The 17660-nt window shown below is 38.9% G+C and overlaps 1 protein-coding gene and 1 long non-coding RNA gene across 3 annotated transcripts in view; one reads left to right on the top strand and one right to left on the bottom strand.

Annotated features, from left to right (window-relative positions):
* ACYP2 (acylphosphatase 2) overlaps positions 1-8875 on the top strand; it is a 90289-nt gene extending 81414 nt beyond the window's left edge. For both annotated transcript variants that reach the window (XM_070429222.1, XM_070429221.1), the window contains exon 4: positions 8611-8875. In XM_070429222.1, the coding sequence (XP_070285323.1) occupies positions 8611-8725 (115 nt within the window). In that variant the 3' untranslated portion in view covers positions 8726-8875. The remainder of the gene's footprint in view (positions 1-8610) is intronic.
* LOC139019899 (uncharacterized) overlaps positions 1-17660 on the bottom strand; it is a 33522-nt gene that overhangs the window by 7798 nt on the left and 8064 nt on the right. Inside the window, exon 2 of the long non-coding RNA XR_011473162.1 lies at positions 5208-5294. This is a non-coding gene — a long non-coding RNA (uncharacterized lncRNA). The remainder of the gene's footprint in view (positions 1-5207; positions 5295-17660) is intronic.

Below are 17660 nucleotides of genomic sequence, written 5' to 3' on the forward strand. Positions count from 1 at the left end.
GCCAGGAACAGGGCTTTTTAAAAAGTCTAACATAATGACCTCTGCTCAGGGTGGGACACACTTTGGCTCTAAACTCTCTGGTAGCCCTCTATCAGCTAATGGCATCACCCCAAAACTCAATTTGCTTATGAGCATTTGGGAAGGAGGTGGAAGAGGCCAGGGTGAGGGCGGAAAATACAGGGGAGTCTGGCCAGCTCCTTTTCATTTGGCTTCCTGTGGGAGCAGATTTTAACATACCTGGAATAGAAAACATCTTAAACTGTGTGTCCTTAAAGCAATCTTCCTCAAATACTGTTCTTCTGAGACGAGGTGCCCGTAAAGATTGGAAGGCATTGACTTCAGAATCGAGGTGGGCTTGGCTTGCCAAGAACAGAACCTTAAAGCTGTATAAAGCTCCTTAGCCTCTCTCCTCTGCTTCAGAGTCAGACAGCTAAAGAGACTGATCCATTCATGCTGTCTCCATTTGTGCACTTCCCCTCACTCCTGAAACCATTCTAACCTGGCTTGCACCCCCACCCCCATCACTCCACTGAAGCTGATCCTGTGAAGGTCTGCAAAGCATTTTTTAGTTCATATTTCACTGGAGTCTCAGCAGCATTTGGAAGTTGACTGCTCTCTCCTTAAAATACTGTGTCCTTAGTTTTCCTAATGCCTCACTCCGTGGTCCTCTCCCTCTTCCCTGACCATTCTCTCTACCTGTGCTCTGTCTGCTTCTCCTTTGCTACCTGACCCTTCAGTGGTGGTGGTCCTCGGGATTTCTGTTCTCGTGCTGAAAAGAACTCAAGATCTGACAGAGTCCATAAAAGTGTTGCTATGATACAGGCCAGCAAGAAACATTTCTGATCTTCTGTTTACCATAGTGTAGAATTTCAAGAAGTTCTGGCGAAGTGAATGACAGTGGTAGATATGGTGGCGTATTGTCTTGCTCAACCTCTGTTCCAAGCTCTTCCTGGTACCTTCCTCTCACTGCAGACTTTGGAGAGCTAGGAGCTGTTTTCCTGATTTCCTTGCAGCTAAAGTCTTCAAATGCTATTTAGGCTTCATCAGTCAGAAGTCCTCCTGTGACATTTGGAACTGAGGTGGGGAGAGAAGCAGCAGTGCTTGAGTCCTCCATTTAGTTGGCGTGAGGATTTAGCAGACATTACGTGGAGCCAACAAGTCTGGTGGGGGCTTCCTGCTGCCTGGACTGCAGTTAGGGTCGCATGTTCATAAATGCAGTGATCTGGGTGGCAGCCTCCTGATTCCCAGCAGTTCCCCGAGTGGGCCTTTCAGAAAGAAATTGTCTAAGGCTTACACACAGAGATTACAGGGTGTTGTTCAGGGAGGTTCTGGGTATTGTCTAGGGCAGCGGTTCTCAACCTGTGGGTCGCGACCCCTTTGGGGGTTGAACAACCCTTTCATAGGGGTCGCCTTCGACCATCGGAAAACACATATATAATTACATACTGTTTTTGTGATTAATCACTATGCTTTAATTATGTTCAATTTGTAACAATGAAATTGGGGGTCACCACAACATGAGGAACTGTATTAAAGGGTCGAGGCATTAGGAAGGTTGAGAACCACTGGTCTAGGGAAAGCTCAGGAACTTTCAGATTCTAATGGATGTGCTGCATCTATTAGCAAGTTGAGTTTAGCATTCCTGATTGTATGTTTTTATATACAGTATATATATACACGTGTGTGTGTGTATACGTACATATATACATACTTACAATCTGAACCAGATATAACATCCCCTAGGTTCCCTCATTAGTTAATGCAAATTTAAGTCTTTGACCCATATCATATTTGCATGAGAATCACAATGTTAACATTTGGTACTTTAGCAGCCAATTCTATAGAGTTGCTCCAACAGGCCCAATATAAATCTGTTCTCCCAGCCCTTCTAGTGATTTTGTAAGGACCTACTTCCTTATGTTGAATTCCATCTGAAAATAGCTAGGGCGGCTTTCATTACCTGCACCCTGGCTGATACAAGGACTAAAAATTATTGAGTGTTTACAATTTTCTAGATAGTGTTAAACACTTTACACAGATGATCTCACTTAATCTTCATAACAACTCTGTGAGGTTGGCAACATAATCTCTGTCGTATAGATGAGGCTCTGAATTTACGGAACTTGCCCACGATGATCAGGTAAGTGGTAGCTGGATTCATATCCAAGCAGAATGATTTTAGAGGCTACTTACATGACCACTGTGCCAACATCTCATTTCTTCCCACTTCATAAATAAAGCGTAAAGAAGAGTGGATCTGTCACCTTGCTGGTCTGGACGCTGGTGTGTGACAGAGAAGCTAGAGCTTTCGGTCATCCTTCTCCCCTTCTTCTCTGCTCCCCGGCCCTTGGACTCAGTTGCTGGTTTTCAGAATCCTGGGCATAACTCCTGCCTGGAGGCAGCTCTTCTAGACTCTCTCAGCTCAGGTTCATGACATGCCATTTCCCACTGTAGCTAAGAAGTAGCTCTGCGAAGGCCCAGAGGTATTCCTAGTGCACAAGTGTGTGACTTTAATTAAGAGTCGCAGAGTTTGCAAAACAGGGTGCCCACCAACACAGGCAAAGGCAGAGAACAGTTACACTGTAATAACTGCTATTAAGGGCCTACTGTGTGTCAGACGTTGCCTTAGGCAATTTACACACATTCTCTTTAATCCTTTCAATAACGCAGTAAAGTATTATCCCCATTTTAAAGATGAGGAATCTGGTCTCAGGTTAGTGATGGGTGTCCTGTGATTCCCTTGATAATCACTGAAGTCTTTACTTATTGTGGGCTATTATCTGACAGAAATTTTAGACATCATATCTAAATACCATTAAATGCTTATCTGGATAAAGAAGTATATGGTCTTATTTGCCCACATGTAACTGAATGAGAAAACTTGCTAACGAACATAGAATAGCAAAGATATTATGTACTATCCTTCCATTATTATTATTTTTAAATATATTTTATTGATTTTTTACAGAGAGGAAGGGAGAGGGATAGAGAGTTAGAAACATCGATCAGCTGCCTCCTGCACACTCCCTACTGGGGACGTGCCCGCAACCAAGGTACATGCCCTTGACCGGAATCGAACCTGGGACCCTTGAGTCCGCAGGCCGACGCTCTACCCCCTGAGCCAAACTGGTTAGGGCTATCCTTCCATTATTAATGCTAGCTTGAAAGCTTGAAATGGGCAAGCAACTGAGTATTTTCTGGCATGCACCACGTTAGCTTTTATTCCTTAGCTCTCATTCTACTGTCTGCCTTCTTGCTCTGCTCCACATTTATACCACCGCTGCAGAGATGTCCAAAAGGATTATGCTGCCCCACTTTAGTCCCAGGAAATAGAACTGCTATGAATTATTAATAGTGGCTTTCTAGTGCTTTAATTTCACCTCTTTGTTTCAGAGGAGAATATTAGATGGAATTTTTCTATCACCTCAGGAGCTTATTACATTTTATAGGAGACACTAACTGACTTGAATTACAGAAAAGACAGTCTTACGTTGATTTCCACTTCTACATGTGATGGATTCCCCATGTAGTCCACTCCCGATAGCCTTGCTCACTGATGGGCTAATAGGGCAGTTTTCCAATTGAGCCTTTCAGAGCCTTTGGGATTCCCCAGAGGTGCTCGAGGTACAGCTGGGGAGATTCTGCGCCCCACCTCCCAACCAGTCCTTTACTTCAGAGAAGCAATTCACTTCCACTATAAACATTAAGCTTTTGTCCAAGATTATGTTGGAAGAAAGGATTCTTCTCTTTAAAAAGCTTAAAAATCCTGAATTAATACAACAAATACAATAGTAGGTGTTTGTGCATCTTTGGGATAATAAGAAAAGTGCCTAAGGATTTGTATTTGATGATAACCACAATATGTCTGAGCATATACAACCACCCGGGCACTGAACTTGACTGAGCAGGCAGCATGTCACGTGACCGGGTCTGTGGGCCGGACGGGGCCTCCTCTGGTGGAGTAATACTCACTCTGAACTCTGGGTGAAGTCATTATCATGCTTGTTTATATAATGAGTAAACTGACATGCACAAATACAGTAAAATTTGGGGGCTGGCAGAAATAAATGAACCAATTCTATGACTAAACTTGGTTCATATTCTTATATTCAGGTTGTTCGTTCAGATCTATAGGCCTCCAACTTCCTTTAAGAGGATGAATACAGTCATTACTTGTGTTATTTTGTAGAGGGTTGTCATGAGTAAATTATCAGTTTTTGTAATAAGAGCAACTATTTACCTTTCAAAGAATGTGAAAAACACACACACAGAAGGGCTTTGTTTCATATGAGGTGAGACCAGAGTTAAAGGTCGTGCTCAGGGTTCCTTTCTGGCGGGGACTGTGTAGAAACGTTCCCTCTTTCCGTGTCTGGAAGCTACAGACTGGAAGCAGGCAGGCAGGTGACAAATACTCATGCATTCAGTATATATTATTGAGTGCCCACCACCACTGGGCATAGTGGTAAATGTAGGGGATAAGTAGTGAATAAGACTCCAGCGCCGCCTTAGAATCTGTATTCTAATGTGGAATGGGCACGTAGTGAATACATACACATAGCAACTATAGAATGTGATAATTCCCATGATGTACTCAACAGGTTGGTGGGGGGGGGGGGCGTCCTTTTAGATAGGGGCTGTCTAAGAAGGGCCTCTGGGAGGCAGAAGCCTGAGTGCACTTTAGAAGGCCGCAGCTGGCCTCTGCCGACTGCCACGGCCATAAATGAGTGGCACTTACTGCACTTGATAGCTAAATGTGTGCCATTTGCACCAAAGAATTAAAATGCTGTGGGCGCCCCGAGGGGCCAGTATAGTTGGTGACTGCCTGAATAGGAACAGAAAAACACAGCACAGTTAATTTACTAAATGTGTACATTTTTCCTTCATTTATCAGCACTGTGTTTTATTCATTTCTTTCATGCAAAGATGGCCTGAAGGACTTAAAAGTAATATATGCAAGATCTCTGTCCTTCAGCATGCCCTAAAATATTGTTTTCGCAACTGTGGAGAATCCTCATCACACATGTAAGAAATGCATCTATAATGAAAGTCCTTCTTATATTATTACTGTACAAGTGGTAAAGGAATAAAATAAACTTTCTAAAAATGGGTTTAATTTTTAAAATCTCTACATAACATTTAAAATATATTAAAGAGAGAACATGGTTATTAAGTAATAAGACTTCTGTCAATAGAATTTTCCAACTTACATTGCTATTCTTTCATTTTTTTTAGTTGAGCTTTCTTATTGTTCTTTTAAAGCCAGTCGGTGGGTCATGTTTCTTAAATAAAAATATCTGAAAGATAGATGCAGACAAAGCAGATTCAGATTTACAGTAGAAATACTAGACCTCAGTCTCTTCCGAGCAAGTGTAATTCACCCATCTATCCAGCCATCCATTCAATATTTATTGAGCCCACTAAACCTATAGGTAGAACATGCTGGAGCCAGAGTGGTGTATTACGCCCTGCGGGCTGGGTGAATGCTGCTAATGTTCTTTCTCTGCATAGTTACTGTGGCAATTTTCTGGGAGGCATGTAAATAGCCAACATGTGGTTAGATGGCCTAAAATAAAGAGCAATTTGAAATTAGTCAGTGTGATACCAACGAACTGACAGGGTGAATTCAGGAAAAATACAAAAAGCGGTTTACCTGGGAACCCCAAAGAAAAGAAAAACTTATATCACCAGGAAAGTTCAGTAAGGCATCTGTTTACAATATAAGAGATCACTAGTTTCTTTATGTACCAGTTTAAGAACATTATGATTAAGAAGCATCTTGTTCAAAACAGCAAGAAAAATAGAATAGAATATGTCTAAGCATAAACTTAACAAGAAATATACAGGACCTGAACTAAGCAAAGCACAAAATCTAAATAAAGACCATTTAAAAGTTTTACATTTTTAATTAGTTAATGTTATCAGTACTCTTCCTGTATTTATTGGGTCCTTGTCATGCTTGAATTAGAATTTCCTTTCTAAGATTTGAAAAATTCAGTAGTATTTTCTTTAAAACTTGGCTCAAAGGCCTTTGCTATCACAGAGATGTCCCTGATCAGAAGTTAGCCCCCCAAATCCTCTCCCCCTTTATATAAAAATCACATTGCACATCACATCCTGCCTTATTATTAGTTATTTTTATTATTCTCCAAAGTCTTCTAGTAGATTGTAAGTAACCAAGGGAAGAAACCCCACTTTGAATATCTATGTATGTACTCCAGTATCTAGAATATGCCTTGCATTTAGTGCTACTTAAATATTTATGTAATTGAATTAACTGGTACTGTTTGTGTATATATCCAGTCCTCCCTAATTAGATATAAATTTATGTGAAAATTTGTGACTAGTTATTTCTTGCTTCGAAGAACTGTTCTGCCCTCTCTAGACCTGAGCCACACCCATTAAGAGCAGCACATGAGACTGGGGTCCCAGGGCTTGCCAAGTGACTGGTGACCAGAATACCTAAGTGAGTAGGCAGGTCAGGCAAGGTGGTTCCTAGCACCAGGGGTGGCAAGTGTGGAGCCATAGCACCAAGTGGCATGAGCACATGCACACAAACACACACATTGTAAGTGGAGCTGAATCACCTAACAGTGGCATAGATTCCGCCCTGGTCATAGGTCTGACTGGTGAAGTTTTGGTGCTGTCAAAGACCAGCTGCATATAGGTAGGTAGACAGGCTCTCAACTAGTTAAATACATTGAGTTATCAGCTCAGATGGATTGGTCCATTGCAGCCCCTATGCCCCTTTATCCATTACTGGTTCCATTTCCTCTCTTCATTCTCTTGAGCCCATTCAAATATGGCTTCCAATCCACCAAAACTGCTCTGGTCAAAGCAATCAGTGACCTCTGGGTTGCTAAATGCAGTGGTCAATTCTCAGTCCTCACCTTACTTGACCTGCAAGCAGCATTGACCCACCTCATGATTCACTGTTCCCAGACGCTTCATTTGACTCTCTGACACGATGCTCTCCCAGCTTTTCTCCTACCTCACTGGATGGTTCTTCCTGAGCTCTTACCACTGAGTAAACCTAAGGTGCAGTCCTCAGACTGCTTCCTTTTTCTACTCATATTCATTTTCTTGGCGATCCCATCCAATCTTATGGCTTTCAATTCTATTTGCAGACTAATTCCAAATTTTATCTTCTCCGGCCAGACTCATAGATCCAATTGCATATTCAACATCTCATTTAGCTAAAAGACATCTCAGACTTCCATTCCAAAACTGAACTCCCACTCTTCCCCCAAATCTTCTCTTTTCACAGCCTCTCCATTTCAGGAGATGAGAACCATCCAACTAGTTTTTAAAACAAATAACCCTAATGCCATGGGTGGACTAAAGGAAATGGAATATGTAAAGAACTTAGCATACTGCTGAGCAGTCAATGTACAATAAATGTTAGTTTCTATTATTTCTGGCTTTTCTTTTCTAGAAGGTTTCAAGAGGAGATCTGACTTGTAAAATTGAAGTTATCAGCTCCTTTTCATAATAACTAAATTTTATTCTTAGACACATGCAATTTCCATTTTAAGATTTCAATTAAATGAATTGAAGAAAATAAAATGTGCTACTGTGCTCATGGCTTAGCTTCTGAAAAAGAAGAAAAGCCATCTTTCCCAGTAAAACTGTTACAGATAAGAACCAAAGAAAATGCTACATAGCACAATGGCAATTTGAAGCGTTAGAAATCTTCTCTTACCTAGCAGTAATTTTCAGCTAATCAGACAACTTGATCCTAGAAAATATTTTAAATGCATGGTTATATGAGATGTTAATATGCTATTCCCAGCTGTACACAGCTCTAGTTTCACAACCTGAAAGAATTTTGGGGATATGAGGAAAGTCATGGAATGTTTTTACAAAAGCTGGGATAAGTGGCCTCACATTATTAACCTGCCGTCCCACTCACTCTGTCATCCCACCTAATTATTAAGAATTTTCTAGAAACTTTCTACCTATTAACAGTAGTATCTGAGTTATCAACTACATTGCAATAAGCCTTAATTATATAGGAAGCATCTTGGGTAAGTACACAATGCATAAATTAGACACATGGATATCGCTAATTTCACATTTAACTTGGCCCTTTAATACATATGGTTTGCTAATACACATGGTAAGAGATGGTTTTTGGATAAGAAACAATGTTCATCTAATTTTAATGTTCATGGAAAACCACATTTATTCTTTTATCCGTTCTCCTATCTTCCTTCACTTTCCTCCACTCCCTCCCCTATATATATATATTTATATATGTCACCTACCATGTGCTGGATAATGAGAAAAAGCACTTTAACTCTTGTGTATAGCTCAACAGCTAGGTAGTAATGGCCTTGGATGTTTTAAAAGGGGGGGAAATAACCTCAATATGAGATTTCAGTGGTTGTGCTTAATTTGTTATTAGCTTTTCTTTGTCCATATTTAATTATATATTAAATTTGATGGTATTCTGATACTTTATATTCTCTAAAGTTTATTAAAATTTTGAAAAATTTATATTTTACATTATTTTTACTGAGTTACTTTTGCATTTAAACTCCCATTGTGGGATCATTTTAGCTAGTCTATATATACTTTACATGCTAATTTTTATTTGTTTATTTTTTGTAGGAAGTCCTGGCTGAGCAAGGTTGGAAGTCCCAGTTCTCGCATAGACCGCACGGACTTTTCTAATGAAAAAACCATCTCTAAACTTGAATATTCTAATTTTAGTATTCGATACTAATAGAAATGATAATGTATAGACTGCATTATAGACACTATATATTCTTATGTAGTAGGGTAATAGTAGCAGAGTAGTAAGAAAAGGAACTCTGTTCTGAAAGCTACATTATACAGATTACTAAAAATGACACTGAAATAGTTTTACTCAACTGTTTTTCACTAATGCAAAAATTAGTATCTAAAATAAAAATGTCATTATAAAATATTTAATACGAGTATTTAATTTAAACTTGTCTCATGGAAACTAATTCTAATGAATGTTATAGCTTACATGTTATTTGGCTGGGCTAGACATAAAATATTAAAGTTAACCATTTAAAAAGTATTTTTAGGTACTGTTATCTGATTTGAATTCTAAAACCTTCCAAATAATAAGTGTTATTAAAGTTGAGTAATTTTAATTACTCAAAAAGAATCAGTAGTTAGATATAAACATATATGATGATTAGTATAACCCAAAAATAGTATCAAAAAAGAGTTAAATTTTTAAGTTCTGATTAAGTGAGAACATGGTTCAGTACTTGGGTTGGCGCTCCTTAATGCATCTGTGAACTACTTTGTTCTGTATAGTGAACAGATGAGCAATGGCAACTGACTGAGAACCCACAATTTCAGTATAGCAAGCAGCAAGGTTTGTATCAACAACCCTCCATGATGGATATCCCTTACCCAGAACAACTGAGGGTCTCAATAAATCATACTATCCCCCAAATTTGGCCTATCATTTGGGGATTTTCACATGTAAATGATTTTTAAGGGGAAGTTTCATTTCTATACTACAGAATTACACCATTGAAAAAGGAAGACCTTTAACTCAAAATTTCAAATGTTGTAGGCATATACTTGTATAGATCCTTCAATGACTTCCAACATTTTAAAACAATGAAATCCTTCATTCAAAAGAAATTTACGTGGAATTTAATTCATAAAGAAGGTGAAAAGACACAACCGGCATGCTTGAAATGGGGCTGGGGGCCCTGGAACACTGCACATTTGGTCACGCTTTCCCTCCTGCATCTTGTCCTCCTTGGGGATGCAGGTTAGAAACCACCACTCTATCTATGGAAGAAATGTCCACTGCTGCCCTCCATGGCTTAGAGAAAGAATTCGGGCCTCTCTCCTATGCCTGCTGCAAGATCAGAATTGAGAAAAGGAGATAAAGAGTGGGCTGACTTTGTTCACTTGAAAGGTTAACTCCATGGCTGATGATAATATTGATATCAAATATATATGACAACACATTAGGGAATGACAAAGATATTTTTAAAACTTTCCAATACACGTAAAGAAAGAAAGAACTTTCCTATTCCTTTATAACATCATCATCATGTTAAGTATTCTATGTGTCAAATATTATACAGGAGAATCTATTGTGATACTCATTTGAGTTTCGCTCTCCTGGTTTTACCCACTCCTGGTTCAAGGAAGGTGGACAAGTCTTTGGGTTCCCTTACCTCAGGAGGGTTTTGGTGCCAGATCCCCTGGAGACAACATTCCTTGGAAGGTTTCATTTTAAAGAGGGCATTAGGTTGTAAGTTGAGGTGAAAGACAAACAGCCGAAACCGGTTTGGCTCAGTGGATAGAGCGTCGGCCTGCAGACTGAAAGGTCCCAGGTTCGATTCCGGTCAAGGGCATGTACCTGGGTTGTGGGCACATCCCCAGTAGGAGATGTGCAGGAGGCAGCTGATCGATGTTTCTCTCTCATTGATGTTTCTAACTCTCTCTCTCTCTCCATTCCTCTCTGTAAAAATTCAATAAAATATATTAAAAAAAAAAAAAGGACAAATAGGAGGTAAAAGAGAAGCCGAAGTGACAGAGCCAGAGAAACAAGAAGATTATTCAATACTTTGCAAAGGGACGAAAAGCTGTGGGTTTCCTAAGAGATGGAGACCTGCGCCTTTCTCCTCAGGGCGCCTCTGTGGGATGGTTAAACCTGAGAAGGGAGCACCTATGGTACATGCAGAAGAGCTGAATCCCAGCTGCAGGGGCTTCTAGCCAGATTCCTATCCCCAAAAGTGCTGCAAAGTATCCTGATGACAAAGGACCATGGTGGTTTGGACAGTAGTCATGGTAACTGGCGTGGACGGGAGACTTCTCTGAATGCTCTCTCTGCATGAGGACCTTTACATGGTCGTTCTGCGAGAGGGCGCGAAACGCCAGGATGGCACACTTACCTTCCCACCCACCAGACAGGTGGGGCTTGAAGCAGGCTCAGCTTCATTTAGAGAAAATAAAACGGGCATTTCCTGCACAGTCAAGTTTGGGAAAAAAAAAAAAAAAACACCTGTATGTCTTTATACATAAAAAGGCTAAGTGATTCTGGAAAAAGATAATCTCCGATGTGACACCAATATGTCACTTTTTATTACCCTGCTATGCTCTGCGAGTCCCTTTCCCAGCTCAGGTTACAAGGAAATCACAACTTGCTGGCACAATCTTCTAGCTGCACAAACTGAATCACAGTAGTTAAGGTTGCTTAATGATTAATACATAACTAAATTCTATTACTGGGTGAGAAATGTAAATAATTATTAAAAGTAGGTGTTCATGAACGGGTAGAAAGCAAGAGAAAAAAATGGTAAAGCAATGTGTATAGGCCAGATACATTTTAACATTAAACTTAATATGTCAAATTTCATATGGACTTAGACAAAGAAGTTTTAATTCATATGTCACATTTGAACAATAACTGATACATTTAGTTTTGTTCAAATGAGACATTTTTAAAAACAAAAATATTAAGCAAAAGGTGGGTATCTACTTCAGTAACTATCAACCAGGAGTCTCAACATTCCACCTGTCCACACCCGTCTCGGGAAGCAACATATCAGAATTACGGGAGTATTATTTATAAAAGCAAACTTATTTTTCATATTTATATAAAAATGACTCTTTATTTTTACTGACAGTAAGACAGGCATGTAGATAAGTGGAACAGAATAGAGAGCGCAAAAATAAACCCATGTGCATATATATAACAAAGGAGGCAAGAATATACAATGGGGTAAAGACAGTCTTTTCAATAAGTGGTATTGGGAAAACTGGAGATACATGCAAAAGAATGAAAATGGATCACTTAAAAAAGTTTTTGCACAGCAAAAGAAACTATCAACAACAAAAAAATCTGAATGGAAAATATATTTACCAATTATATATCTAATAAAGGGTAAATATCCAAAAGATATAAGGAAATCATACAACTTAACACCAAAAAGAAAAATAAAAGAAAAGAAAAAAAATCCAAACTATCCAAATTTAAAAATGGGCAGAGGACCTAAATAGAAATTTCTCCAAAGAGGACATACAGATGGCCAATAAATATATGAAAAGATGCTCAACATCACTAATCGTAAGGGAAATGCAAATTAAAACCACAAGGAGATATCACCTCACACCTATCAGAATATCATCAATAAATCAACAAATGAGTGTTGAGGATATTCAGAAAAGGTAACCCTCGTGTACTATTGGTGGGAATGTAAATGGGTGTAGCCACTATGGAAAATAGTGTGGAGGTTTCTCAAAAAAATTGAAAATAGAGCTAACATGACCCAGCAATTCCACTTCTGGATATTTATTTTTTTTAAAAATCCAAAATTCCAATTTGAAAGATATATGCACCCTTATGTTTACTGCAGCATTATTTACAATATCCAAGATACGGAAGCAACCTCAGTGCCCATCAATAGCCAACTGGATAAAGAAAATGTGGTACATTTATAACGGCGGAATATTACTCTGTCACGAAAAAGAATGAAATCTTGCCATTGTGACAACATAGACAGACCTAGAGGTATTACGCTAAGTGAAATTAGTCAGACAGAGGGAGACAAATACCATAAGGTTTTACTTATATGTGGAATCTAAAAAACAAAATAAACAACAAAACAGAAACAAACTCCTAGATGCAGAGAATAAACTGACGATGGCCAGATGGAAGTGTGGCGGGGGGATCGGGGGGTGGTGGTGAGGGGATGGGGGAGAAGGTGAAGGGAACAATACAAACTACCAGTTATAAAAACAGTCATGGGATGTAAACTACAACATAGAGATTATAGTCAATAATATTGTAATAACTGTGTATGGTGTCAGATGGGTACTTGACTTACCAGGGCCCTCACTTCCTAATTATATAAATGTCTAATCACTATGTTGTATACTTGACACTAACATGATAACTGTAATTGAAAGATTTTTTTAATTTAAAACATTTAAAGAAATGAAGTAAAATTTTAAAAGCCTGTCTTTATTGTTTCAACCTTGTTTGAAATTAGCCCACAGACTACAAGCACTGTGAGGCCAGCTTCAGTATTACTTTTCCTCCTTTTACGGCTACCAAGATCAGCGTTAAGGGAACCGGAGGGTAAAAAGGCTGTCTTTTTACAAAGTTAACTCATGAAATAAAGCTCAATAGTATTTTGGAGGGAATATGTAAATGACAGTCTTGACCAGGTGGGCCAGCCCATAGAAGCAACAGGGATGTGGGAGAGAGAGGAGGTTTTTCTATTAGGAAGGGTATGGGCTTCTAAGCTCTAGAACAGTGATGGCGAACCTTTTGAGCTCGGCGTGTCAGCATTTTGAAAAACCCTAACAACTATGGTGCCGTGTCACATATAGAAATTTTTTGATATTTGCAACCATAGTAAAACAAAGACTTATATTTTTAATATTTATTTTATATATTTAAATGCCATTTAACAAAGAAAAATCAACCAAAAAAATGAGTTCGTGTGTCACCTCTGACACGCGTGTCATAGGTTCGCCATCACTGCTCTAGAAGAAGCAATCCGAATTTCATCTGAGACTGGGAATTTCTGGGAATAATCTGGAGCCTGCCGAAAGCTTGTGTCTGCAAGGCAGGTGCTGTGCTAACTAAGAGCAGAGAAGCACTGAAGGAGGAAGCTAACGAGGACGGGTGGGGAATAGTGAATTTGACTTTGCTCGAAACTGGTCACCATTGTGACAACTAAATATTTTCAATTTTGTCTACCAAAGAAAACTTTCAGAAACATGTCTCTCTAACCTCATACTTAGATAAGACAGAAAAACAGAATCTACTTCCAAAAATTAGCTTCGTGTTTGGATGTGTATAGTCCACAAATATATTTCATATAGTAGCTCTCTCTGACCGCCATAGAATGCTCACTACTTGGTTAAAAGGAAAAGATCTTCATGTCTGGAACTAATTTCAGGAACTGGAAATAGGCAGCATAATATGGCAGAAAATATTCTGGTGTAGGGATCAGAAGACCTGCATCTGGGCACAGCCCATCTATTAATTTGCTGTGTGCCTAGGTACCCTCAACTCCTAAACCCATAATTTGGATTAAATTGGGACTCTGGCAGGATTCCAGTAAGCCAGAGGCCTCCCAGGAGGTGGTACCAGGGCAGCTGCAGAAGGACCACGAGAAAGATGGACAGGCGAGGACCCCAATCCCTGCTCCAATCAGAGAAGCCCTATTCTCATCTCTATCAGATATTAGGCTTCTCCATAAGACATCTTTTGAGAAGAATTCTGCCTAAAAGAAATAAACAACAACAAAGACACTGAATTCGTATCTGGAGTCTTCTTTTCTAAATTTCTATAATTGTTAAACTTACACCTATTTCCTATCCTCTTGATTACTTCTGTCAAGCCAGAGTGGTATGTCTACTTTATCTTTAGCCATTTGCACTGAAACAACGCATACTTTGTGAAAAGTACTATTGGAAATAGATTCTTATTTTTCATAGTGGCCCCTAGAAGGGTCCGTGATCGCTAAAATATTTCTGTAATTGAATTTCAGTTGTCTCTTGTTTCTATTTTGATGTTACCAAAATGAAAAAATATACAAGACAAAATACAAATATATCAGTGACTTAATTAAAAAGTTTTGTAAGCACATCTTGCAGATTTTAACCTAACATTTAGAATGATGTGAAAGAGGCAATTTTCCTTTTTCTTAACTTGTTCAAATAATTTTGAACAAAACAAATCTGGTAAGAATTTTTAAATTTAGAATTAAAAGTCTAGTTACCGTATAATCTCCTTCGCAGGTTTTCCTATAGAAAATGAGCTTTTCTCCTAGAGAGCACGCTTTGTGCTTTCTCCTCTGTTTGGAGGTCAGCACACACTCTTGGTTGGATGTCCCAGATACTTCTTTCATCCTCGGACTACATTTTCCTGGTCTTAGTTTTATTTTCTATGTTGGCACAATGGACGCTACAAGTAGCAGTGAATGTAAACCTCCGCTATGACTTTCCCCCTACTTTCTCATTTTACAAATACTAGAAGCAGCACAGAGAGAGATTCAGTAGATTCACTGTATTGGAAATGGAGTTTCTATTTCAAAACAATTCTGAAAAGCAAGGATTAACATCCATCACCTGGTCATTTGCAAGCATCAAAGCAGAATTTCTACTGAATTCTGGTCATATTAATCTGGATTAAGAGCATGCTTAACCAGACAATTGGCATAAAGTGGACAGACACAATATACCCTTGTTTTTTTAGATGCAGTATCTATATCAACCAGAAAAAAAAATGGAGAAGTTGTTCTACTACTCGGGTACTATTTTCTTAGGTAGCAAAAGAAAAATCAACCTTCCTGTCTTTTCTCTGATCCTAACTGCCCTTCTTTCTCCGTATTATAATTCCTAAACCACAGCGCACAGGGGAGAGGACATGGAGTGGCACAGTGGGTAGTCCCATTACTTGCAGCATGGAAGTCAAGGCCAGAGAGCTTCCTAGGCGTCTATTGATACTTCATAACTTATTTTACACATCCTTTTACGTGTATGATGTATTTCATAATTTAAACAAATATTTAAGTTTCCTAGAGATCAGGATACTAGATTAGGGCAGATCAACCATTCCAAGGCCTTAGACCCGAGGAGGATACACTCTGTCAGCAAATGCAGTGTCTAACCAAACTCTCCTCATGAAAAGATGAATAAATCGGAAACAAAAATCAGCCCTGAAATTCAAAAAAAAAGCCATACCCAAGGTAAAATGGAACATTATCCTTTGGAACCAGGGGAAGTATGTATCTTTAAAAGCTATAAGAAAAAATAAAGTTTCAGGAACATATGCTATGTCCTCCACGGCATGTAGTAAAAGTTGATCTTTGAAAGCAGAGCAGGGAGCCACTGGGGAGAATGTGTGCAGATTAAAAGAAAATGTATGAATTAAGGAAAATTACTTGAAATATAAAAACCACATTCTGAAGAGCAGCCAACACACACATGCGATTACACACTTAGCGATGGAAACTATAGGAAACCCAAGAGGGAACAGGAAAGTTGCAATCTATCCTGGAATTAGTCACTGGCCAGTTTCATTAGTGACACAGTGCTGTGGCTGCCAACCCCAGCTGATTATCAGAATTATCTACATAGCATTTTAAATATACTTACTACAAGGCCCCACTCCACACCTGATAAATCAGGGTTTTTCAGGGTTTTAGTCTTTGAACCTGCCTGTTTAAAAATATCCCCTGGTGATCTGGACAATCTGCAAAGCTCAGGTACCCCAGGGTAGAGAATAAATCTAAAAAGTTTATAAAAAAAGTAAAAGAACAAAGAAATGAAAATGTGAGTGTGAAAATGATTAATTTAGAGGAATGAGGGCACATATCTAACCCATCAGTAAATCAATATTAGAAGTTCATTGGGGGGAGTGCGGGGGGGCAGAGTTAAAACAGAAAGAAAACTCACTCATGATAGAAGAAAACTTTCTTGAGTTAAAAAGCTATAAATTATACAGTGTAAAGTTATATAGCTAAGAAGGGCTTGAGTTTTAAGCAAAAATTACTGAAAAGAGGCTCCTACATAAAGCCTGGCTAAAAAAAAAAAAAAAAATTTCAAGGTAAGAACTCTCTAGCATTCACCTCAAGAAGAACTTAATGGCTGCCCAGCAAGGCTTCGGTTTTTCTAAGCTATCCACTCCCCTACTCTCCTAGACAACCATTTCATAGCAATTCCTCACTCGGCCACGATTTTGCTTCCTATTTCCAGCAGAAGAGAACGTCCACAAGCCTCCCCCACTGCACCTGCCTACCTGCCTACATCTGTGCCCAAGGGCTTCCCTTACCTTCCTGTCTCTTACTGTGGATGAACCGTCTATGCTCCCATAAGGCAATGCCTGGATCCCACTTCCTCCAGGTCACCGCTCCTGCAATTCTCACTCTTACATCATCCATTTCCATTTCCTACTGAATTGCTCTTTCCCATCAGTCCACAAACATGCTATTAATGTCTCCCTCTCTGACCCCTCTAGCTACCACCACATCTCTCTCCCTTTTACAGATAAACTCCTCCAAAAATGATGTCTATACTTGCTGTAATCCAGTCCCTCCGTTTTTCTGCACTGTGATGGATCTAGTAGTAAATTGGACTCTTTGTAAAAAATACAAGAAAAGACATTCTATGTCAGAGACATAACGGATTACTCTGAAAAATATAAAAATCAGTTATATGTCAAAACGTTGTCATTTGCCTAACTGTATATCATAATTTTAAAAGGGAAAGAGCTTTGCATTTATGGTTGCATATAATTTAACAAATACTTTAATAAAGTAGAAAATAAAATTACCTTAATGGATCAAAATTGAGATGAATAAACGATTTAATATTAGATTTTTAGAAAATTGAGAGGACATACTGTAAATTCTCCCCATCTGTCTATGACCTCTTCCTCATCCCTCCTTCATACCAGTTTGTTTCAATTTAGCAACAATAAACCTCTTAGTGGGCCCCACGAGTGCCTCCAATATGCAGTCTGAATAATACATCTGAGACCTCAGCATTCTGGGATTTAAGCTATAGCTTAACTCTGGTTTTAAAAAGAATGCCAATGCCCCATTCATTTCATTGTTTCACCCATTGTTTGGAAACAGGGTGGGGGGAAAAGCATTAGCTATTTCCAAATGTCATCAAATGCGGGTGGCTCTCCATGT

The sequence above is a fragment of the Myotis yumanensis genome, unplaced genomic scaffold, assembly GCF_028538775.1.
Source record: "Myotis yumanensis isolate MYYU_CA2020_CCGP unplaced genomic scaffold, mMyoYum1.0.hap1 SCAF_11, whole genome shotgun sequence".
Taxonomy (NCBI): domain Eukaryota; kingdom Metazoa; phylum Chordata; class Mammalia; order Chiroptera; family Vespertilionidae; genus Myotis; species Myotis yumanensis.